Source organism: Cannabis sativa, chromosome 8 (genome assembly GCF_029168945.1).
Source record: "Cannabis sativa cultivar Pink pepper isolate KNU-18-1 chromosome 8, ASM2916894v1, whole genome shotgun sequence".
Lineage (NCBI taxonomy): Eukaryota > Viridiplantae > Streptophyta > Magnoliopsida > Rosales > Cannabaceae > Cannabis > Cannabis sativa.
The window spans coordinates 21,461,126-21,485,759 of record NC_083608.1 but is presented as its reverse complement, the minus strand read 5'-3'; the positions used below and the strand labels follow the sequence as shown (position 1 = coordinate 21,485,759).

The window sequence follows — 24,634 nt, the reverse complement described above, 5'->3', positions numbered from 1 at the left end:
AATGGAGCAAGATATTTCTTACCAATTGAGAATGGATATGTGTATATATATCATACACCAATATGACAATATTATAAGAATAAAAATTATATGAAACAGTCTACTGGCAGTTATCTTTCTTTGTTTATTCTTTCCATTTGATATTATATATATGCTCTACTGTTGTATTCATATGAAAACTTTAAATGTCCAAACAAATAGATCACTATTCATATAAATATATATAATTCTCTTCTTTAAATTTCTCTGATTGCCCATACTGGCATACTTGAATCAAAAGCTAAATTGGGTTCTCATCATAAAGGTATTTGCACAGCAAATACAATGTCCGTATTCCAAAAAGTATAAAAGATTTAATTAAGCATAAGACAAGATAATTACGCTGTTAGTTATAATTAATTTTAATATCTTTTTATTATTATTATAATTTATACAAAAATGACCTGATTTGTAATAATGCAAAGGGTACGAACACATTAAAAAAGTAATGATGAAGCCACGTGTCAAATACCCAATTATTTAGGGTGGCTAATTCAGCAAAGAAAGAAAAGAAAATTGTAAACCTTATGATTGTCAAAATGGTGATTAGGGATGATACATTATATGTCCCAAGGTTATGAAAGAAGCGGTCCCACCCAATAATTCATTCAATATATATACATATCTCTCCAACCTATCATTAAAGCCTGCATGACTTCAATTATTGCAATGATCCCAAAAGCATGACATATCTGACCTGGTCACATCCTCTAGATGCGTATTTTAATTACTACCTGTTTACCAAAAGCTATCCCACGCGCGTTGGACCACCACTTTTAAAATAACTATATATGTATATGTGTATCCAACAATAATATTCTACAATTACATCCCCTAAATATATTCTTTATTATAAATCTTAAAAGTTCAATAACCAACTAGCTACATATCCTTTCCAATAATAATGGTTAATTTAAATCTTCACTCTTAAATTTTGACCTATTTTAAATTATATTTTTGAAATTTTTTAAATTAATAAAAATAAAATTAGAATTATTAAAATTTTTAGATTTTGTTTAATTTTATTAAAGAAAATCAAACATAAATGAAAATTTTAAGAATACAATTTAATACATGTTAAAGTTCAAAAAATATAATTTAATAAATTTGAAGTTTAAAAAAATAATTTAATATATAAACAATCGCTATAATAATAAAAATAAATGAAATAATTAAATAAAAATTGTTAAATTTAATAATTTAGTAGGAAATTTTAATAATTTAAAAAATACAAAAAATAAATATAATTAATATATATATTAAAGTTGATGGACTAAAAATTTATCTAATTAGCTAATAATAATTAACAAGTACTACAGAAAAGAAAAAATATAGTCAATGCCCGACAATCAAATTGTCACGTAATAAGTAACACATAGTTTTGAAAAACTCATACTTTTTTGGTCCGGTTATCAAGAAATGCCATTTTCTTAACAAAAAATAAAAAAGGAAAAGGAAAGAAAGAAAGAAAACTAAATAATGTAATAATAACTACAGAGAGGAAAGGTCCGTATTTTATTTTATTTTGGAGTTGAAATGAATTGATGAGTTGATAGAGGCGAAGAAGCATATATAATGGAGAGTCCATTGGATACCATTTATGTGGTGACCTTTTATGATAGTTTCAAGGAAGTTTGATGGCTATAGCTTAGCTAATCTATGCACATATACCCTTCCTTTAGCTTAGCTACTTAAAAGACACAAAAGCAACATGCCCCCATAAAACCACAAAAGGAGAAAAATACTAAAAAAGACCTCTCCTTGAAATAGTAAAACATGGTCGCTTTGTCTGCCTAACTAAAACATATTATAAATGGTCAAATCTCCATCCTAATCCCACGATTGCTACTCTCTCTCTCTACTTCTATGCTTTCCTAGCTTCTTCTGTTTTTTTTTTTTTAATCTTCTGTTCAAACATGCATTAATATCATTCTTTTCAATACTTCCCGAATATAAGACTAGTATTTAGCTTTCCCCTCTCCACCCAGTTACTAGATGACACGTGGACTAGGAGTTGGTAAAGTTACATTTTTCTAGTTGGTGAGTCAGTGGTCTAACTCTTCATCCATCCATCATAGTCTCAAAATGTGTTACACTATAATTATAAGAGCATTGCTATTGGGCACATGTGGTGCCTAGCACCTTCTAAATGTGTCGACTTGCAATTGGCTAGCGATACTCTATAAAAATTATTATATTAAACTATATGAGACCCGATACTTAATTGCACCAATAGCGATATTGACACGTATGAGGGTGCTAGACACCAGTGGTGCCCTTTAGCATTTCTCTAATTATAATTATAGAGTATTGTTACCAGGTATTTATGCTGCTTAAGAGCAATTCTAATACAGATATTTTAAAAAATAGTTAACAATTTATATATTACCGTAAAATATTATATATATTTTTTTTCATTCACATTATTTTTGACCACTTTAATCTTAAAATTATTCAATTGTTAAGCAATTTTAGAGAATGGATCCACACTCTATTATTTAATATATTATTAAATTACTTTTAATATTTTAAATATTATATTAATACACTTTTTTGATAGAAAAATTACAAAAAAATAAAAAAAATAATTCAATTACCATTGCTTGACAGTAGCAATTGCAGTAGCCCACACAATTTTTTCTTAGTGGTCAAGCAATCAAGATTACTTTTCTTAGACTGACAAAGGCTTGGTGAATAACTAGCATTGGAGCTACTCTAAGTATCACAATGAAGGGTTATCTTGGTTAGTGATTCTTTATAATATTTAAAGTAAATTACGGCATAAATATTTAATGTTTTAAATTTTATACACTTAAATACCTAATGTTTATTTTTGGAGGTAAAAATACCTAATGTTACAATTCTCTTACACCGTTACTATCACTTCCATTAACTCATAAATTTAGACACATGGAAGGCCCAAAAGCATTATATTTATTTATTTATTTTAAAATTTAATATTTTTAATATAAAAAACTAAATGCTACTTGTTTCAAAAAAAAAAAAAAATGAGATGTAATACCAAATTACCACAGCTAAGTGAACCAGTGCAGTATATGGAACATAATTATCGAATTGAAGTACCAATATCATGTGAAAATTGTTATGAGAACTATTTTTTTTTAAAAAAATAAGTAGCATTTAGTTTCTAATACTAAGAATATTAAGGTTTAAAATAAAAAAAATAAATGTAATACATCTGAATCCTCTACGTGTTCATATTTATGAGTTAACGGAAGTTGTGGTAACGGTGTAAGAGAATTGTAACATTAGGTATTTTTGCTTTCAAAAGTAAACATTAGGTATTTAAATGCATAAAATTTGAAATATTAGGTATTTATACCCCAATTTATCCTAATATTTATAAGGATGATTTTTGCTCCTCTAACTTTGACATGTAATAAATTATGCCCCCTGAACTTTTAAGGTCATTAAAAATGTCCCTTGAACTATTGAAATTATTAGATTTAAGGACTTTTGTCTAATTTCATTCAATTTTACTATTTCAGTGATTGTTTATGTACTAAACCATGCTCCCTAGACTACCAAATTATACTCCTCGAACTTTGACATGTACTAAATTATAACCCCTAAACTTTCATCCATGTTAAACTTTTTTACTAAAATTGGAACAAAATCATTAAATCCAACAATCTCAATAGTTCAGGGAACATTTTTAACGACCTTAAAAGTTCAGGGAGCATGATTTGGTACGTGTCAAAGTTCAGAGGACAAAAATCCTAATTCGCCTATTTATAAAAGTAAAATAAGTGAGAGACTCGATATTAAATTGCATTAATAATAATATTATACTTCAAAAAGATGTCAGACATAGGTAACCTTTAACATTTCTCATAATTATAGAGTTTTTCATTTATACATTTTATTTATACGAAAATATACAGAGCACACTACAACAAATAATACCAATAGCGGCGGGGTTATTAGCGGCGGGCCCTCTCCGCCGCTAATAAGAGGGGTATTAGCGGCGGAGGGTGGGGTCCGCCGCTAATAGTTGGCCAACATTTTTTTTTTTTGAATATCATTAGCGGCGGGCAGTACGCCGCAATTGCTCCGCCGCTAATACTAATAGCGGCGGGCCCGCCGCTATTGGTCCGCCGCTATTAGTATTAGCGGCGGAGCCCGCCGCTAATACTCCGCCGCTAATAAATGGGCGGGATAATTCCCGCTCATGTATTTCAAATTATTAGCGGCGGACTATTAGCGGCGGGGGTCCGCCGCTAATAGTATTTTTTTTAATTTTAATACTATTAGCGGCGGACCCCCGCCGCTAATAGTCCGCCGCTACACATATTATAAATACCCCCATCAGCCCCACTTCTCCAACTTTTCTTTCATTTCAAAATTCAAACCCCTTTACCCCTCTTCCCCCAAATCCGACCCTTCCCCACCATCAGCCCCACCCCGAAGCACCCCACTCGGCGCACCACCACCCCGGCGCACCACCATCTCGACGCACCAACAGTACATCCCCACGCACTCCCGACGTTTTTTGGTATGTTTTTTTTTTTAATCTTATAATCTGGGTATTTGTATTTGTATGCATATTGTAATCTTATAGTTTTAGGTTTTAGATTTGTATTTGTATGCACATTTTGATTTATAATCTGGGTATATATTTATGTTTAGATCGGATTTTTTTTTGTTTTTGTGATAGATCTGTATATGTATATTGTGTATATTGTGTATATTGTGTATTTTGGTGTATAATTAATAATATGTGTATATATATATTGTTTGGGTATTACTTTTTTATTTTTTTTGTATATATATATATTGTATTATATATTTTATTTCTGTATATATATATTTCTGTATATATATATTATTTATGTTTTCTGTGTATAAATATTGTATTATATGTTAATTGTTATATATATATATATATAAAGTACGGTAAATATATATTTTTTGTGTATTTATATAATTTATTTGGGTGTTTATTATTTTATTTATTTGTATATTATCTATATATAAATATTTTTCTCTATATATATATTCACTGTATATATATATTTTTTATGTTTTATATTAGTATATATTTTCACTGTATATATATATATTATATATAATATGTATTTTTTATAATATATATTTTTTTACTGTATATATATATATTTATTTATGTAATGTATTTTTTTTTTATATATTATATATAATATATATTTTTTATGTTTATATATATGTAAATTTAATATATATAATTTTAGTGAGTGTATATACTAAATAAATATACTTTATAAAATTTATATATTTATTTTATTGTTGTAATTTTTTTTTTACTTTTTTAATTTATTTGTTGGAATTGAAAGTATATATTTTTGTTATTTTTGTTGTTATATTGTAATTTTTATTTGATTTAATTTATTTGGTATAATTGTAGCCTAAAATTTTTAGGATAGTTAAAAAATTATTTGGTATAATTTTAGCCTAAAATTTTTAGTATAATATTACATAAAAATTTGAATATTGAAAATTAAAAAGTTAAATAAAAATAATTTTTTTAATTTTAATAATAATTGTAATTAAATTATCAAATTTTTATGTAAGTTTTTAAGAAAAAATATGTTAATGGAATTTTATGTATTTTTAAGGTGGTAAAAATTAATTATTTTATATTTATTTTAATTTAAAAAACAAATTTAGTTTAAGGTGGTAAAAATTTAAAAATTAAAAATTTAAAATTTAGTAATTTAATGAATTTTTATAGTGTAATATGTAAAATAATTTTTTTTATAATATAATTAGTTTAAATTTTGATAATTAATTTTAAGTTTCAAAAAATAATAATTTATTTAAAATTTAATTATTTTATATTTATTTAAATTTAAAAAATAAATTATTTTTTTTATGAATAATAAAAATAACACAAAAATTTAAAATTTAAAATTATAATTATGTTTAAAAATATAACATAAAATTTGTATTCATAAAATTTCATAAGACTTTAGAAAAATTCAAAAATTAATAATAAAGAACAATTATAATTCATATTTATAATTATATTTAAAAAATAAATTAATTTTTTTATGAATAATAAAAATAACACAAAAATTTAAAATTTATAATTATAATTATATTTATAATTATATTTAAAAATATATCATAAAATTTGTACTCATAAAATTTCATATGACTTTACAAAAATTTAAAAATTAATAATAAAGAACAATAATAATTCATATTTATAATTATATTTAAAAAAATATATCATAACTTTTGTACTCATAAAATTTCATAAGACTTTACAAAAATTCAAAAATTAATAATAAAGAACAATAATAATTCATATTTATCATTATATTTACAAAAAAATATCATAAAATTTGTACTCATAAAATTTCATAAGACTTTACAAAAATTTAAATATTTAATACTTCATTTGTCGTCGAAATTGTAGATGGCGACAATCGATAAGTCTTGGACCAAAATCAGAAATCGTGGTTGCCATGAATTTTGGAATGGTCTACAAGCCTTTTTAGCAATGGCATCAGAACATAAGGATTGTGATGGACGAATACGATGTCCTTGTGTGAGATGTATAAATAGTAGGTTTGAAAAAATAGATAGGGTTAGAGCACACGTATTTGATCGAGGTTTTATGCAAGGATATGATAAGTGGATTTATCACGGGGAGCCTGAGGATGTCGTCGTTGATGTAGCAGTTGCTGATGTTGAATCAGAGGATGAAATGATTCCTATTTTAGAAGACTTCTTTCCTTCGACGACTGAGGAACCACAAGGAGAAGATGAACAACCAACCACAAACCCACAATTTGATGACTTATTTGAGGAAATTGAAGCTCAATTGTATCCCGGTTGTGATTGGATTTCATCTCTTAACTTTTTAGCAAAGCTATTGCATTTAAAAGTTAGGGGAAAAATTCCTAATAACATCTTTGAAGAATTATTGAAGCTTTTAAAGTTTGCGTTTCCGAAGGAAAATAATATTCCATCAACTTACTACGAGGCAAAAAAGAGATTGAAGAAATTAGGCTTGGGTTATGATAATATCGATGTCTGTTTGTATAATTGCTGCTTATTTTATAAGGAGAATGCATCCAAGGAGGCTTGTCCAGTTTGCGGAACTAGTCGTTGGGTTACTTCCGAAAACAGGAAAAGAAAAAAAGTTCCTTGCAAAGTCATGCGATACTTTCCGTTGACACCTCGACTTAAAAGATTATATAGTTCGAGGATTACAGCGAAAAGCATGATATGGCATCATACTGGAAAATCAAAAGATGATGGGGTGTTGCGACACCCGGTCGATGGTTTAGCTTGGAAAGACTTTGATGCAAAACATCCCGAGTTTGCAAGGGACCCAAGAAATGTTCGACTTGGGTTAGCTGCGGATGGATTTAATCCATTTGGCAACATGAGTCTTGCATACAGCATGTGGCCAGTGGTGTTGGCTAACTATAATCTACCACCTTGGTTATGCATGAAAGATAATTATTTTTTGCTCTCTACCCTAATTCCTGGTGCAAAATCTCCAGGTAAAGACATGGATATATTTTTAAGACCTTTGGTGGATGAATTAAAGGAGTTGTGGAATAATGGGGTAGCAACAAGAGATAGTTCGACCAACTCGATGTTCACCATGCGTGCTGCGCTTTTGTGGACAGTGAATGATTTTCCTGCTCGTAGTAGCTTGTCTGGGTGGAGTGGTCAAGGTTATAAAGCTTGCCCTACTTGTAATGAAGACACGACATCCATTCGAGTGATCGGGAAGACATCATATGTTGGTCATCGAAGGTTCTTGCCAAGTAACCATGCAATGAGAAGGGATACTCGATTTGATGGTAAAGCTGAAAGAAGACCTCCTCCAAGACGATTTACTTGTGAAGAAATATTATCACAAGTTAATGCTCTCGAACCCCAAATTCCCGGACATCATGAAAATTTTGGGGGCGTGAAACGTAGAAGAGTTGCAGAAAATTGTAATTGGAGGAAAAAAAGTATTTTCTACGAGTTGGAGTATTGGAGCACGAATATTTTGAAACACAACATTGATGTCATGCATGTTGAGAAGAATGTGTGTGATAGTCTCCTAGGAACCATCTTGGATAATGATAAATCAAAGGACACAACCAATGCGCGCCATGATTTAAAGAAGATGGGTATTAGGGAATCGTTGTGGATTTATGAAGATGCGAATGGGAGGCTAATGAAACCGCATGCTCCTTATGTTTTGACTCGTGATAAAAGACAACTTTTTTGTCAGTTTGTTAAAGGAATAAAGTTTCCCGATGGCTTCTGTTCAAATTTAAAGAGCAAAGTTTCTCCAGATGAGTCTAACATTATTGGGTTAAAATCCCACGATTGTCATGTCATTATGCAGCGAGTACTAGCGGTTGGTGTCCGTAAATTTCTACCTCGTGACACTGCAACAACTATTACTCAGTTGTGTAATTTTTTTCGACAGTTATGCTCTAGAACTCTAAATGTAAAAGATATGGAGGATGCTCAAAATAATTTAATTCTGTTATTGTGCAAGATGGAATTGATTTTTCCTCCAGCTTTTTTTGACATAATGATACACTTGGTATTGCATTTGCCTGAAGAAGCGATATTGGGTGGCTCGGTCTTTATGAGATGGATGTATCCTTTTGAAAGGTACATGAAAAAATTGAAGAATTATGTGGGAAATAAGGCACGTCCTGAAGGGTCAATTGCAGAAGGTTATGTTGCGATGAGGCGGTAACCTTTTGTTCAATGTACTTTAAAGGGTGTGAAACAAGATTTAATCGGCTTGATCGAAATGAAGATGCGCCTTCGTTTGTCGCTATCTCTCGTTTTAAATTCTCAATCTCGTCCTTTAACTAGCGGACTTATCAAGGCTCTTGATCATACCAGTCGTGAAAAAGCTGAGTGGTACATTCTTCAAAATTCTCCTGAAATCCAAGCTTACTTAGAGTAAGTTTGTTACATTTTTATAAATTATTTTATTAAATTTTTAGTTTTCATTTTCTATCTCCTTCTATCGTATCTTGACATTATCATACTTCACAGTGAACATTTGGACAAGATCAAGCATGAAAATCCTAATGGTAATCACGATGCCTTGCATAGGCAAACTTTCCGTCCGTGGTTTCACAAGAAGGTATAACGACAAAATTGTTAAGTTTTAATTCAATCATTTATATTCCTCTCATATTAATACATTTTATGTATTTAGATATATGAGCTGCACAAGCTTGGAACTTTACAAAATGGTGATGAGTTACTCGCTCTCGCTTCCGGGTCTGATTACTTAGCAACATTTTACGAAGGTTGTGTAGTGAATGGTGTTCGGTTTATTGCATCAAAGCGAGACCAAAAGCGGAAGACACAAAATAGTGGTGTTATTCTTTGGAACAGAAGGGTTTAATTATTACGGCACACTTGAAGATGTAATCACTATATCTTATACTGGTGCATTTACAGTGTCATTGTTTGAATGTAAATGGTATAACACTAATCCATTAAGAAAGAAGACAATCACTGAAAATAATATAACTAGTATAAATACTCGTGGACATTGGTATCAAGATGAACCGTACATCCTTGCCAACCAGGCAAAGCAAGTTTTCTATCTTGAAGATCCACTCAGAGGTCGCGATTGGAAGGTTGTTGAAGATATTAGCCATCGACAAATTTGGGACATTACTGACAACGAAGATGAGACTGATGTAGATGTTGTTAGTGATTCTAACTCTGCCAATTTTGTGTTGACAGTTGATCTTGGAGAGTTGATTATGCAATCGAATGAACCTCCAGTAATTGTTGAATCGTCCGATCGCTTAGTGGATTCTGAGATAGAGAATAATGAACTGGATGAGAATTATGTTGCTGAAGAAGTAGATGATTTACTAGTTGAACATGTAGAGGATGAAAATGTAAACTTAGTGAATGATGGAAATGATAGTGATTCTTCAGTGTAACTTTTATTTTGTAAACATTTGTTACTAAAATTTTTTACAATTAAAGGAATATTTAATTTCTTTCGTATTAACATTTTAAATACTTATATTTCAATTATGTGTTTCACATTTGTGAATTCTTACGTTTTTTTCCGTCTTCAAAGTAAAGTAAAATGTCAGCTACGTTAGCGACATACCACGGTGGGGATGGTGATGGCAGGGATCCCCCTGATCCTTCTAGGGTACCGTCGTCTTGCGAAGCAGGTTTTCATATTTTTTCTAATCTACAATTGTTCTGAATATAAATAGTGAATGTATGATTTACTAATAAAATTATTTTTCCCTCGAATATATATAGTTCCACCTCCGGTCAGAAAGGGTCGTGGGGTTGCCGCAAACGCTAATCTCGAAAAAAAAAAGGAGAGAAGCTGGTAAGCCCTTACCGGTGGAGGTAGATCTTGAAACCGGCAAAGTAGTTGGCACTGAAGCCAGCAATTATGTTCGATTTCTTGGCCAACAAGTGAGCATGTTGTGCCCGGGTGGTCATCTAAATTTTTCCGATGTACCCCAACAATACAAGGATCAAGTGCTCAATCGAATCAGAGTAAGTGATTTTTAATTATTAAAGGTTGTAATAATTTTATGTCCTCATTTACAAATTAACATAATTTTAAATTATTTTATTACATAGTACTACTTTGATATCGATGGGAATCCCCACCGAGACCTACTTATGGGGACTTTATATTCGGTGATGGCGGAGCGGTATAGTGAGCGAAAGACGCTCAGACACAAGCATTTCAAACAACATTACAAAAAACCAGAAGATTGGGACACAGTTCTCAAATTCCCCCCTGACTACTTGAATACTGAGACTTGGAAACCGGTTTGCGAATTGTTCGTTAGCGAGGCATTTTTGAATCGTTCAACTAAAAATAAATCGAATCGGCAACTAATGAAATATCCAACAACGCAAGGCACAAAATCGTTGGCGTCCATACGCCACGGAATGGTATGTATTAATTCTTTAATTGTTAAATGTTTCATAAAAAAAAATTCTTTAATAGTTAATAATATTTTTTTCTTATAATAAACTAATTTAATTGTTTATATTTGTATAGGGGGGTCCTCCTGGAGAGCATGTAGTTGAAGCATGGAAGGAGATCCATGTGAAAAAACCGTCTGGAAATTTCGTTAATGAATTAGCTGCAAAAGATTATGTAAGTGATTAAAATTATTTATTATTAAAATTTATATTTTATATTAATTACATATTCTAATAATTTTGATTTAAATAGGAGGAACTGATCAAGGAGCTTGATAGGAAGCGACTTGAACGACAATCCCAGAGCGATACTGGGACTGAATCTGAATCTGATACTGGTTATCAGTTTGACGTAATGGAAACAGTTCTAGGCCAAAGATCTGACTATCAAAGAGGCGTGGGTAAAAGGCTCAAGGGCAAAGGAAAGAAACCAATCCCTCAAACTCAATCAACGGTGCCTCCCCAACCAACTACTGAAATGATGAGCACCATGGCAGATATATTCTCAGCTATGCGTGCCACTTGGGGGGGTAATTTGACGCCTGAACAACGTGCCCAAATATTTAACCCACGCTTTGACAATTTCGTTCAAACGTATAGTCAATCGCAGTCGCCTGGTGGTTCGTCTTCTCAGAGTCATGCCGCTCCTCCGGAACAGCAACAACAACCTCCTACGCAACCACAATTTCAGCCTTCCTCGCAACAACAATTCCAAAATTTGTCACAGCAGCAATTTGAAAATTTTTTGCAGCAGCAACCCCAATCTTTTCCTCAGCAATTTCCTCAGCAGCAACAACAGTCTGCTCCGCCAATGGGAAATCAGTTCTTATACCGAACACCGTCAGAGTCTCCTCCGCTCGGCTCAAACTTTGCTGATTTTGGATTATTTGGGAGTTCATCGCAGGAGAACCAATTTTTTTCAACTCCCATTTTCAACCAAGCTGAGCTCGGTAATTTGACGCTGGGTTTATCATCAGACCAAGCGTATGTGCCTTCTCCGCCACGGGCTTCGGGGACTCGTACCGAAAATAATCCAGATCAAGACTTCATAATTAGAGACTTGAATGAAGATGTTAATGAATAATTTATTTATGTTTTGTAATAATTTAGTTTAATTTTGAGACAATATTTTATTAGGATTAATATGTTAAAGTTAATTACTTTGGAGACAATTTTAAATTATTAATAAATTTTATTAAATTGTTTTAATTATATTAATTAGATTTATTTATTAAATATTTAATTAAATTGTTTTAATTATATTAATTAGATTTATTTATTAAATATTTAATTATTTATTTATATATAATATAATTTAATTTTAAAAATAATTAATATTTTTTTTTTATTATTTGGTGTTGTAGCGGCGGAGCAATAGCGGCGGGACCCCGCCGCTATTGCCCTGTGTCAGTCTCGAAACACGAAACTGACACAGAGCAATAGCGGCGGGGTCCCGCCGCTATTGCTCCGCCGCTATTAACAGTATTAGCGGCGGAACCAGTTTTTGGCCGCTAATACTATTAGTAGCGGCCAAGCAATAGCGGCGGACCAATAGCGGCCGAGGTCCGCCGCTATTGCCCTTTAGCGGCCAAAAACTGGAGCAATAGCGGCCGAGGGGCCCGCCGCTATTGCTCCTGAATGTTGTAGTGGCAACTTAAATCATAGCCTATAAATTTATATCGCAATCCACAAACAATTATTGAAGCAACCCAAACTATAAAAACAAATAAAACAAGTTAAAAAATAGTATACGGAGATTATTTTGAAATGTATATAAATAAAAAATCCTTAAAGAAAAATTATCACATATACCACTTTTCTTTTTTTATTTATTTATACAGTCTTTGTTTGTTCCGTTATTGCTGGGTAAGTTGCAATATAAATTTGAATAGCAATTTTAATTGCTCCATGTATTTACATATATTTATATATTATTAAAAGTGCCTATCTAACGGCATTTCTTGGTTTAACAGAATATACTTAAAAAATAAAAGAATATTCTGTTAAATTTAACGATTACGTTTGATCTCCCGTTAATAAATAAACCCAATAATTAAACCTAAACAATTAAACAATCTTTTAAATATTAATAATCTCCTTTTAAATTAAAAAAATCATCTTACCCCCATCTCTCTCTAACAAACCTATCTTGGGAGAATATTAATAATTTTTTTTATTTATCTTTTAAATATTTTTAGTTTTATTTTTAATTTTACCACAGGAGGAGAAGGTTGAAAAATATTAGAATATGAAAATATTATTGGTGCTTATTAGTAATTTGCAAAGAATGTGAAAGTCTATAAATATATAGTTGTGTAGCTATTATTAGATATGAAATGAGATAATAAAACTTTTTTCAATTAGAAGATTAATGTACATTTTACTATTAAAAACATACATTATTATAACACAACTATGTTTTACTTACTAAATTACTGACACATATTTTATTTTTATAAAACAAATTGTTCAAATAATTATAATATTTTAATTATTAATTAAAATAAAAAACTAAAATATTAAATAAAACTAATACTACGTGACTTGGCACGTAACAATCAACTAGTATATATAAATGCAAAAAAAAAAATCTACTTTAAAATACATAAATGAAAAGATACAATAACTAAATACAACAAGTTATTTTGGGTATACATTTATAGTGGGTTAAAAGATTTTTTACATTTATTTTATCAATACTTTTTTATTTACTTAAACTTCTATATAAAATTTTTAATAAATAATAAAATTTTAAAAAAGGGAGACTTTTAATAATGTATTATAAAGAAGTTAACTATACATAAAAGTATAATGTAAAATAGAATTTTAGTAATATATTTTATAAAATAGAGTAGAAAAATTATTGTGAATACTTGTTAAAGAAAGAAAGAAATAGACAGAGCACTTTAAAACTGCAAAAAGCTTTGGTTAGTTGGTTATCATTTGAAAACAAACAAAAACAAACAGTGAGTAGTGTTAGCATTATTATATAATTTTGTATTGCGTTTGGTCCAAACACATTAGTCGTTCCTCTTTGATATTATCAACATGATGATGGCAATAATAACTCGGCAGGGAGGGACCCATGTGATCCCAGCCGTTGAATGAGAGCTATCATTTTCTTTCACATGCTAGCTAACATATTATGATGATAATAATGTGGCCCTCAGTTTGTTAGGAAACACAATAATTTCACAAATTAAAACCAGTGAAACATAATCACGTATCATAATATTATTACCCATCAATTACTTAATAATTAATTTATTCAACTGCGGCAACTGGGTCCATACAAATAATTTACATGCCATACCCTCTCTCTCTCTCTCTCTATATATATATATAATAAAAGAAAATAACACAAAACATTCTGTCGACTTTGTATACTCGATCTCCATAATCATCATCATCATCCGCATTAATTAGGTATATATACATACGTTAAATGATTAGTTATATTTCCTTTTCTCCACTCACCAAAAAAATAATCGTTACGCCAAAAGATTATCAAGATATTAAATTTTGTGGATACGTTCTTATCTTGCAAATAAAATTAATTTTTATTTAGAGTTTTTAATCTAGTAATCATATAAAATCAAAGAAATTTGTTTTGTATTTGATTATTATTTTATTTGTTGTTTGAATACAATCTCATGTATAAACCGCGGTATAATTAAATAGATTCACGTGCATTTGTCAACCTGGATTTTGTCGGTCAATCTTTATTAGCACCCCTCGAAAGAGATTTTTTTTTTTTAAAAAAAAAAAATAAATAAATTATCAAATTTTAAGAGGGTGTGGTGGTCTTCATGATTTGTTTATTATTATATTATAATATATACTTTTTATTTATTTTTTCTTTTCCACGTCAAAAAGATCTGAGCTGATCATAGGGTGCTTCACCTTCTTTTTATAGTCCTCATTTTCCTTCTTTTTTCTCCATAAACATTTTAGTCATCGTCAACCAACTTAGCTATATCCACCAAAACCTTTTGGAAAAAAGAAGAAAGAAGAAGAAAACCCTTCTCTGGTTTCTTCCTTTTGTTCTTTCTACTTAATATTATTATTATTACAGTCAAAGAAAATGGAGTTAGCCCTTAGCTTAGGCGAGACAAATCCGACGCCGTTTTCATTTCTCCACAAAGCCACCCAGAAGATAACTAATAATAATAATAACCAGTCCGAGCTAGGGTTTTGCATGGCCTTGGGGAACTCTGCTTTCAGTTCAAGATCATCATCATCATCTGATCAAGATCAAGATAAAAAAAATATTCACGATCCAAGTAAACCAGTTTCTTCATCATCAGATCTCCAACTTCCTCTTCAGCTTGATCTATTGCCTTCTGCTCCAGTTCCCCGTTCTCAATCCACATCTTCACAGCTTCGCTTTCCCTGGCTCAACGATAACTGTAAGAATATTTTCCCACCAACCAAACACTTACATATATCTGATTTTTTTAATTTCCTTCTTCTATAGATTTACTTTTTTGTTTTTGTCATGTAGTGATATCTGAACCAGTGGGTTCTAAAGGGTTCGACGTGAACCGTTTACCGGCGGTCGGGTCGACCCAGCCGGAGGAGACCGAAGATGGAGTCACAATATCTTCACCAAACAGTACTTTATCGTCTTTTCACATGGATTTTTGCGTAAGAAGTAGCAGTAGTGGAGGTGGATTAATAAGAACTAATAGTAATAACAAGAGAGAATATCATAGTAATAACAATATTATCGAGTGTGAGACTGAGAGAGCGAGTTCTAGAGCGAGTGACGATGAAGAGAACGGGTCAACTCGGAAGAAACTCAGGCTCTCTAAAGAACAGTCAGCTTTTCTTGAAGAAAGTTTCAAAGAACACAGCACCCTCAATCCCGTAAGTACTAGTCAAACTATTTATATATATACTTATCACTTCTGGTTATAATTTCTTATATTTTCAAAGTATACAAGCATAACTTTTTATGTATATTTTGCAGAAACAAAAGGTTGCGCTAGCAAAACAGCTAAATCTTCGTCCTCGCCAAGTTGAAGTGTGGTTTCAGAACCGAAGAGCAAGGTAATAATAATTAACAAATTCACTAATGTAACTTTGTTTCTCGGTATTTGGCTCATTACACTTTCTCGGTAAAATAAATTTTCTTTTTATTAATATATTTGTTTTTTTTTTCTTTTCCTCAGGACCAAGTTGAAACAAACGGAAGTAGATTGTGAGTACTTGAAAAGATGTTGTGAGACGTTGACCGATGAGAATAGGAGATTACAAAAGGAACTTCAAGAACTAAGAGCCTTGAAAACCTCACAACCCTTTTACATGCAACTTCCGGCCACCACTCTCACTATGTGTCCTTCTTGCGAGCGCGTAGCCACCTCTGGTGCCGTCACCGTTGCCGGAACCGCCGCTAACTCCGGTAAACCTACTCAACACCGATTTCCTCATGGCCAAGTTGGGAAAGCTGCTCCAGGAAATCTTCAATAGTTAACTTATAATAATAGTCGTACTATATAGAACTTCGATTTTGTTTTTTTTTTAAATATAAAAATCTTTTATTTTTGTAAATATACCTTTTGGTTTTTGAGCCAATATATATCTTTGTCTTAAATCCCGTTGAATCTCTTCTTAGCTAGTTTTAGTTATGAATTTTTTGAAGAGGGAAATTGAAAGTGTTGATCGAGTGATGAGAAGGTTGACATAATTTTGAATGTAGAAAGAAAAAAGAAAAAAAAACATTTGTTGGTTCTTTTAAGGGATTTGGGATATTTATTGATTTTGTTTGTTATGACATGAAATTAATATTAATATTACATGTTATTTATTTACGATTTTGTGACAACTTATTCTGTTTTTGGTAAATAATTTGCCTATAATCGCGGCTTCGATTGTGACATGTTACTGTATCTTTCTTATCTTCCTATATAAATCATTATAATTTGTTTCGAATTATGTTAAACTAATTAACTTTTACCTTGTTAAACAAAATCAAGTTCGAATCCCCTACTCAGTCCTAATTATCACAAATATATATATGATGAAAAACTAGAAGTCATACGAAAATGATGCTACAATCCAAACACAAGAAGTTCAATATTGGATAAGATATTTTGGAGAACAAGATATATTCTAAAAAAGTTTGTTGGATTATTTGCCACCAAATGGATTTCCATTATTTTTAGTCATCACTTAATTTTTGCCATTTGGCGGAATACATTAATATCGTTACATAAACGACAATCACCGTTGAGCCAATTAATAGTGCTTAGAAGTTACCTTCATAATATAAATTATAAGATTAGACTAATATAACTTGGGAGTTGGGCTAATATATTAATATCAATTTGTTTAGCCTAATAATTAACAATTTATATTGAGTTTCATATCTTCACAATGATAACTGATAATATAAAATTCCAAACGCAAAACGCAAGTTTTATTAATATTTATATTATTTTCTTGAGTTTGATGTTGACAGCGTTTGAGATTATAAAATAACATTCAAACTAGGAAACAAGAGAAGAAATTAGTTAGCTAGGTTTTATACTGAAACGACTCGCCCAAATAACTTGAACAAAACTCCATTTTAATTAAATTTAGACTTTTCATTGTTAGGTTAGATTTGAGTCAATATTATATAAAATGTAAGAACATATTTTTTTTTTAAGTCTCAGCTACCCAAATTTCGGACCAAATAATGAAGATACATATTAGGACAATAAAAACAGCCTATACTATTTTTTTTATTTTTTTTATTACAACAAGTGAATTCAAATGTTTCGTCTGCCATTAAATTTTGCAGACAAGACTGCTACTTGAGGAAATATATATATATGTATAATTATAAGTAGAGTATTGCTATTGGGCACCAGTGGTGCCTAGCACCTTCTAAATGTGTCGACTTGCAATTGGCTAGCGATACTCTATAAAAATTATTATATTAAACTATATGGGACCCGATACTTAATTGTACCAATAGCGATATTGACACGTAGGAGGGTGCTAGGCACCAGTAGGGGTGTTCATCCGATCCAATCCACACTTTTTTGGTCAAACAACATCCAATCCGCACTAAGTGCGGATTTCATATTTTAGATCCAATCCGATCCGCATAAGAGTTTAAATCCAATCCAATCCAATCCGCAATAGTGCGGATTGGATCGGTTATTTTGGATCGGTTATTTTTTAATAATAAATTATTTAATATTTCATAGAAAAAAAATTAAAAAAAGACTATTATTTTTTAATCTCTAATAATAATCTATTTCCATCTCTATTTATATACAAATTAAACCAATATACATATATACTTATTTTTAGATTTACACTAAAATATATATGTATCTAATTACTAAAATAAATAAGCTAAAATATATATATATTTAAACTTTATGTGTATGTGTCTATGTGAATAAGAATTATTTTTCTTGTGTTTTTTATTACAAAATAAATAAAATACACCAACTCAATATATTACTAAAAAAAGATTAAGAAGTTAGAAGTTTGTGTTTTTTTTAATTAATATATATTACATATTATAATTTTTTAAAAATATATATAATTAAGTGCGGATTGGATTGGATCGGTTACTTTTTAAGGTCAAACAACATCCAATCCGCACAAGTGCGGATTTTAGATTTTTCAATCCAATCCAATCCGCACAAGTGCGGATATCCGCATTTTGCGGATTGGATTGGATTGGATCGTGCGGATTGGATTGGATCGGATACTTTGTGAACACCCCTAGGCACCAGTGGTGCCCTTTAGCATTTCTCTTATAAGTATATGTGAAGGGTAGATAATCAAACAAGTACTAATCCCTTAAAACAAAAAAAGTACAAATGGAATGATTGTTCCAACAAAAGTATAATTTTCATCGGTGACCTAACAAATCCAGGTGGGTATTGCATTAACTTTGTGACCAACCCAGATTCATGCCACTTAATTAGTTAGGGTACATATATGCCAAAACAGTTTATGATCTCATGGGGAAGCCCATATAATAGATACCTACCCCATCGCTAATTAGGTATAGAGTTAGCTTGTTTAGTAAATTATATTTCTCACTCTCAAATTATTTAATATATACGAATTCATGGTACAACTACTGTATAGGTATTTAAAGAAATAAATAAATATGATATATTTTCTTGATTGAAATGTTTATATAACTTGAGATTCAATTGCAAGACCTACATACATCCTGCAAACCTCCCTATTGCTATTTGAGCTAACCTCACGTAGTGGTTAATAAACAAATATGATAAGTTACATATGATATTACAACCCTTATATAAAACATTATTTATATTGAAATAATTTCCATGTAATAATAGACATTCAAAACAATGATCACACCTCCTAATTCGGTCCATTGTAATAACTTAGTACAATCTTCTTGTTTAAGCAAGACATTTGTTAGCTATATTATTAAAGATTTTATTACAAATGCAAGAAAATCAAAACATTACAACACGATTGCAATATAATACAAGAATCAACAAAGAGATTAAATAAATGTTACAATACATAATATACAATATATATATACACTACATATATTATATGTAAGAAATGTAGAAGAAGATATATAGATTACACAATATTATATAACATATACATAATATGAAGAAGAAAAGATCACTCACTCACAACCTTAAGTGTAGAATAGTGGGGATCACTATGACTTGAACAAGGTATCACTACAACATTTATTAAAAATAGGGGCGGACACATTACTGGCGGAGCATGTCCACCCCTATCAATGGGCTTATTACCGACGGAGTAGAACAAATTATTATTTTTTTTAATTAAAATGAACAATAGCGGCGGACATTACCGGTGGAATGTCTCGCCGGTAATGGGCAATGTGGTTTATGCGGGAAAATTCTCGCTTTTTTTTTACTTTAAAAATAATTAGCGGCAAACTTTTACCAGCAGATTCCGCCGCTAATAGAACAACAATTTTCCTATTTATACTATTACTGGCGGAACCCACTAATACCGGCGAGTCTCCGCTGGTAATAATTTTATATGTATAAAAAAATTCTTCGAACCGATCACTTCGTCCTCTTCTTCTTCTCTCCTTCATCTTTCATCTTCTCACTCCATCTCTTTCTTTCTCCCCATCTCAACTCATGTATTAAAAAAAATTGTTGCTACATAATGCAATTCTATAGACCCAAAAAAACCTGAAAAGTTTATTTCTTTTACATTATATATTTATATATATATGTGTGTGTGTGTATGAAACAGTGAAAGAAGAGACCTTTGGGCTGGTGAGCAAAAGCAAGTTCTTGGAGAGTGGATATGGTTGGCAAAGAACAAACAGTCTTCAGTAGCTGAAATGGAACCTGCCGCTGCATCAGATCTAAAATTTTTACTGGTGTGGAAGTTCCGTCCAAGCTCTATTCAAGCTCCCCCATACCAGCCAAAGCTCCAATAAAAATTTTCTTCAGGTATATATATTGATATATATATATGTATATATATACTAGGTGGGAGTTACGTGCCGAGGCACGTAAATATTAGTTTTAGGTAAAGTTTAGTTTTTTTTTTATTTTTTCTTATTTAGATTGTATGTGAAGGTATGATCATACGAATAATTTATTTTTTCAAAGTAATATTTGTGCTATTATAAATTGTTATTCAAATAAATTTGGGTATATATAAGTCATATCTAAATAATACTTTTTATTTACTTATAGAAAATTTGGAGGAACAAGTCATAAGTTTTGCAAATTTTAAAACAAACATTATGTAACAAAAATTAAAGTGAATGTGCGATCTTAAAATAGAAGAAAAAAGTATTAAAAAAAGTCTTAATATATGGAATATTATTAGAAAAACTAAAAAGAGTATAGTGAAACTTCTGCCTAATCTTCTATTGGTTCAGCTGCTTGAATGGTGAATTGATTGTACTTTGAACTCATTGTTCGTTTTGGATCTACATACAACTGAATTCTCCATTTTTTGGCTGATATTGCTCCGTAATTTTTTGGACAAACAACTTATATTTTTGTAAAAATAATTAGTAATAAGTTTTAATATATTTCTATTTATGAAAAAATATACTCCCAAGAAAAGTTGTGATGGATCATATATAAATAATAAATTACAAGATTAATAATAAATAATAAGATGTGATGAGATTATCAAGGCTACCGAGAAATTCATTGAGATTTGTACGGGCAATCTTCGTGTGGGGACTTTGAGCTTCCGAGTAAATTAGCGCCATCTTACTGCATTTTCCTATGAGAGGAAACTGGAGAACAAGGTTCTCCCCCAAAGTTGGGTCAGCCTAATTAGAGAGAATAAGGTCAATTTAACTCTGTCAATAAGTTTATGTAAACAAAAAATTACAACCCAATAGAGTTTACCCAAATTCAAAGGTCTATAAACTCTATAATCTAGAAATTATTCATAAAAAAGCAACACAAATTATAACTAAAAAAAGTAAATTAGTACCTTGTGAAACCTAGAATCCTTCCCATTTGGAGGAGAACGAGCCATAGCTGAACAGAGAAGCAAATATCACTCTTTTTTCTTAACCACTCTTAAAAAAAAAGATCATGTAGCTGTAGGTGGAAAAATTAGGCAACTAAAACAATATTCTATTTTTTATTTTAGAAAAAGAAAAAAAGTTTTACAGAGAAAAGTAGTAGTAGGAGTACCCAATCAAAGCTCCCGCGGAGGAAGAAAACCCTCATAGACTGTGTAAATCTGAAGCTAAAGAACGAATCTCGATGCTATTCCTCGCTATACAAGCATTGAACCACGGTGAAGCTCCGAGCGCAGATCATTGTACTCATTAACAATCTGCAGACAAAAGTTAGAGGTAAATGAGCATATTAAAAATAAATAAATAAATAAATAAATCTTAGCAAATGAAGCAAAGTAAAGTATTCAATAAAAATAAAAGATAACTACATTACAGCTTCAACTCTACTGTTCAAAAGGGCCTCACTAAATCCACAATCTACTGATTGGTCCAGTTCATAGCTTCCACACCTATTATTAACATCAACACAATGAGCATTCAGTTCAACTAATTTTCTATCAGTTTTAGATTGGATAAGACGGTGAACATAATTGTCTCCCGCGTAATCCCACACACGCTTAGATTCTAATTCAATAGAATAACAGTGTTGCGTTTCTTTCCAATGTGTTATTGCATGTCCCTCTGTATACCTACATGACACAATGGAAACAAACACAAACAAATTTACACACACACATATATATATACACACGCAAGCAAATAAATAAAAGGAGAGAGAGAGAGAGTCAGCACATCAAACAAATAAAAAGAATGAAAGTGAGGGGTATGTGGATAAAAAATTTTAGTAACGGGCAAAGACTTAGATGACACAGTGGTATAGATATGAGAGGGAATTGAAATTGAGATTTGGTTCATAGGAGAGTCCTGGGTCTCTCCAGTACGCAGGGTATCATTTTCTGTATAATTTTTTTTCCTTGTGTTTCTATTTGAGTTCAGTAATATAACAATATGGTTGGTATATTATTCATCTATTACCTTCCACAGCCAACAGATCCACATATCACACACATCCAGAGATTCTCAGACGTTTGACAAACGTTGCAAATTGATTTTTCAGGCTGTTGCTGACAATATCTGCATAGCTAAATATATATTTGCTCAACAATTATACAATTTAGCGGAAATAGTGATCAATTACTTTTTTACTCTCAAATGTGAAACAAACATTTACCGGACAAGAAGAATCGGTCCAGTTCGAAATGCAAGAACAATGAAAAGAATGATTGCAGATAGTTGTCAGAATTCCACCCATGCCTTGTTCTAGTCTCTCTGTAATGAAAGCCAAATATAGCATGAGGATATGAATTCAAACATAATCTGTTTGTTTATTTCTTCCGAAGTTAATTTCTGTTATAAGTTTCAATATAAACAAAACAAGCAATTGAAAAACACTACCCGAAATAGGAAAACATACCAAGACAAACTGGACAAACGGGCTGCTGATCAGCCGGGCCTGCCGAAGACGATTGCTTATGTTCAATGGAACCAGTGTAATGCACATCCACCGTGAAAAGCACACGACAAACCTCCTCCTAAATTCAAAGATTTGGGGTTAAGTTTCCCAAGTTCAAGTGGATTTGGGGTTAACAGAACAGAATAATTCATACCTTGTCTTCCATTGAAGTGCTTGTAAAATTTATCAGCAGAATCTTGACTATCAAATCTAATCAAAAATGCTATAACGATCCTCCATACCATCATTTCTACAAACCACAAACTAAGTAAAGTTAAAAATAAGAAAATTTTTAAGAATGCAATCTGAAAAAGGAAAGTACAAACACAAACCTTACAATCCGCATAAGAACCGCAGAACTGGCAAAAATCTGCATATGTCAATTTTAGGGTAAACAATGAAAAGCAAAAGCTTACAGGAAGGGCAATATCGTTCCGATAGAGAAGCATGACTCCCCTGTCTTTTTGAAGTCTCTATGGAGGCTGCCAATCGTAGTTAATTATAGCTGTATACGATTGCAATTGCGATGTATAGGGTTTTAGATTTGGAAAAAAAAAATTAGAGAGAAAGATAAATTGGGGATTTGATTTGGATTTGACCTATCAAAGACTGAATCGATGATAAAGAAGAGGATTTCTTTCTCGATTTGTATTCAACGATTCTGAATTACCAAAAAATGAATTAGGGGTTTAGTCGTTTAATTCCTTTTGTTTCATTTTCTTCTCCTAATTTTTAGCATAATTGGTTATTTTTAAGATGTTAACTGTGTATTTTTTTAATAAAATAATGTTATGTTAACGGAATGTGTGTTTTTTTGAATAATTTTTTGTTAAAAAAATAATATAAATTAATTGGGAATATTCTGTTAAAGTTAACGGAGGAAACAAAACAACATCGTTAAACCAAGAATTGCCGTTAGATAGGCACTTTTAATATATAAAGATATAAAGATTAAATTTATATTTCGTCATCTCTCAAATTGTAAACATTATCCTTAAATCTAAACCCACTAATCTCTAATATATATCAAATCCTCAAATCAACCATATTCATATCTCATCCAAATCAGACCGGATGTATATGTATATGTATATGTATTTTAGGTTAATGTGTATGTATTTTATATTTATATATAATTTTAATAATATATATATTTATGTTTATATGTATATATTTTTGTTTATTTTTGGGGTTACGAGAATGGTGATGGTGATGGTGATGGTGATGGTAAGAGTTGGGGTTTGGGTAAGGATTTGGTGTGTAAAGTCTAGGATTGGTATCATGTGGCCTTGGTATATATATTCTAATTTTAGTGTAATTTAATTTTGTGTGTGGGTTGAAACTATATTTCTATCTTGTGTAATATTTTTCTTCTTACAACTAAAATATATTTTTTACTTTTTTTTCTTTCACTAATCCACTCTATTTTTATCTTTATTATTTATTTATTTATCTTTACTTGGAAGATTTGTAGGACTTAGTGATCTCTATATTTTCTTTAATTTTGTTGAACTATTTTTCTCTAGTTAGTAATAAAATTATCTTCTATGAAATAGAAATTCATTATTTGGAGAGGTTGCAAAATTAGGTCAGTTAGTTGCCATGAAATGCTTAGGTGTTACTCTTAT

The 24,634-nt window shown here is 30.8% G+C and overlaps 4 protein-coding genes across 13 annotated transcripts; 3 read left to right on the top strand and 1 right to left on the bottom strand.

Annotated features, from left to right (window-relative positions):
• Positions 1-6,544: 6,544 nt before the first annotated feature.
• LOC133030469 (uncharacterized) lies at positions 6,545-9,983 on the top strand. Its single transcript, XM_061103222.1, has 6 exons — positions 6,545-8,468; positions 8,580-8,760; positions 8,887-8,976; positions 9,073-9,163; positions 9,239-9,332; positions 9,487-9,983. Exons 1-6 carry the CDS (start codon positions 6,545-6,547, stop codon positions 9,981-9,983), a joined length of 2,877 nt encoding a protein of 958 aa, XP_060959205.1.
• On the top strand, positions 9,852-12,357 carry LOC115699962 (uncharacterized). Its single transcript, XM_030627508.2, has 5 exons — positions 9,852-10,226; positions 10,321-10,566; positions 10,654-10,974; positions 11,084-11,182; positions 11,261-12,357. Exons 1-5 carry the CDS (start codon positions 10,170-10,172, stop codon positions 12,089-12,091), a joined length of 1,554 nt encoding a protein of 517 aa, XP_030483368.2. The 5' UTR covers positions 9,852-10,169; the 3' UTR covers positions 12,092-12,357.
• A 2,529-nt stretch (positions 12,358-14,886) lies between these two features.
• On the top strand, positions 14,887-16,820 carry LOC115701160 (homeobox-leucine zipper protein HOX11). The gene is made up of 4 exons (XM_030628868.2): positions 14,887-15,416; positions 15,512-15,876; positions 15,980-16,059; positions 16,182-16,820. Exons 1-4 carry the CDS (start codon positions 15,092-15,094, stop codon positions 16,477-16,479), a joined length of 1,068 nt encoding a protein of 355 aa, XP_030484728.2. The 5' UTR covers positions 14,887-15,091; the 3' UTR covers positions 16,480-16,820.
• Positions 16,821-20,926: 4,106 nt separating this feature from the next.
• On the bottom strand, positions 20,927-23,750 carry LOC133030198 (BRAP2 RING ZnF UBP domain-containing protein 2-like). Of its 10 annotated transcripts, XM_061102564.1 has the most exons (10): positions 23,606-23,720; positions 23,339-23,511; positions 23,161-23,256; positions 22,968-23,085; positions 22,725-22,822; positions 22,529-22,635; positions 21,922-22,182; positions 21,666-21,810; positions 21,460-21,506; positions 20,927-21,292 (listed from the first exon to the last, which is right to left on the bottom strand). In XM_061102564.1, the coding sequence occupies exons 3-8, from the start codon at positions 23,170-23,172 to the stop codon at positions 21,741-21,743; spliced, it is 666 nt and encodes a 221-aa protein (XP_060958547.1). In that variant the 5' UTR covers positions 23,173-23,256; positions 23,339-23,511; positions 23,606-23,720; the 3' UTR covers positions 20,927-21,292; positions 21,460-21,506; positions 21,666-21,740. The 10 variants fall into 10 exon arrangements, with proteins under 10 accessions (XP_060958547.1, XP_060958554.1, XP_060958546.1 ...); XM_061102571.1 differs by having other exon boundaries at positions 21,922-22,002; positions 23,339-23,750; XM_061102563.1 differs by having other exon boundaries at positions 21,460-21,569; positions 23,339-23,749.
• Between the last annotated feature and the right edge of the window lie 884 nt (positions 23,751-24,634).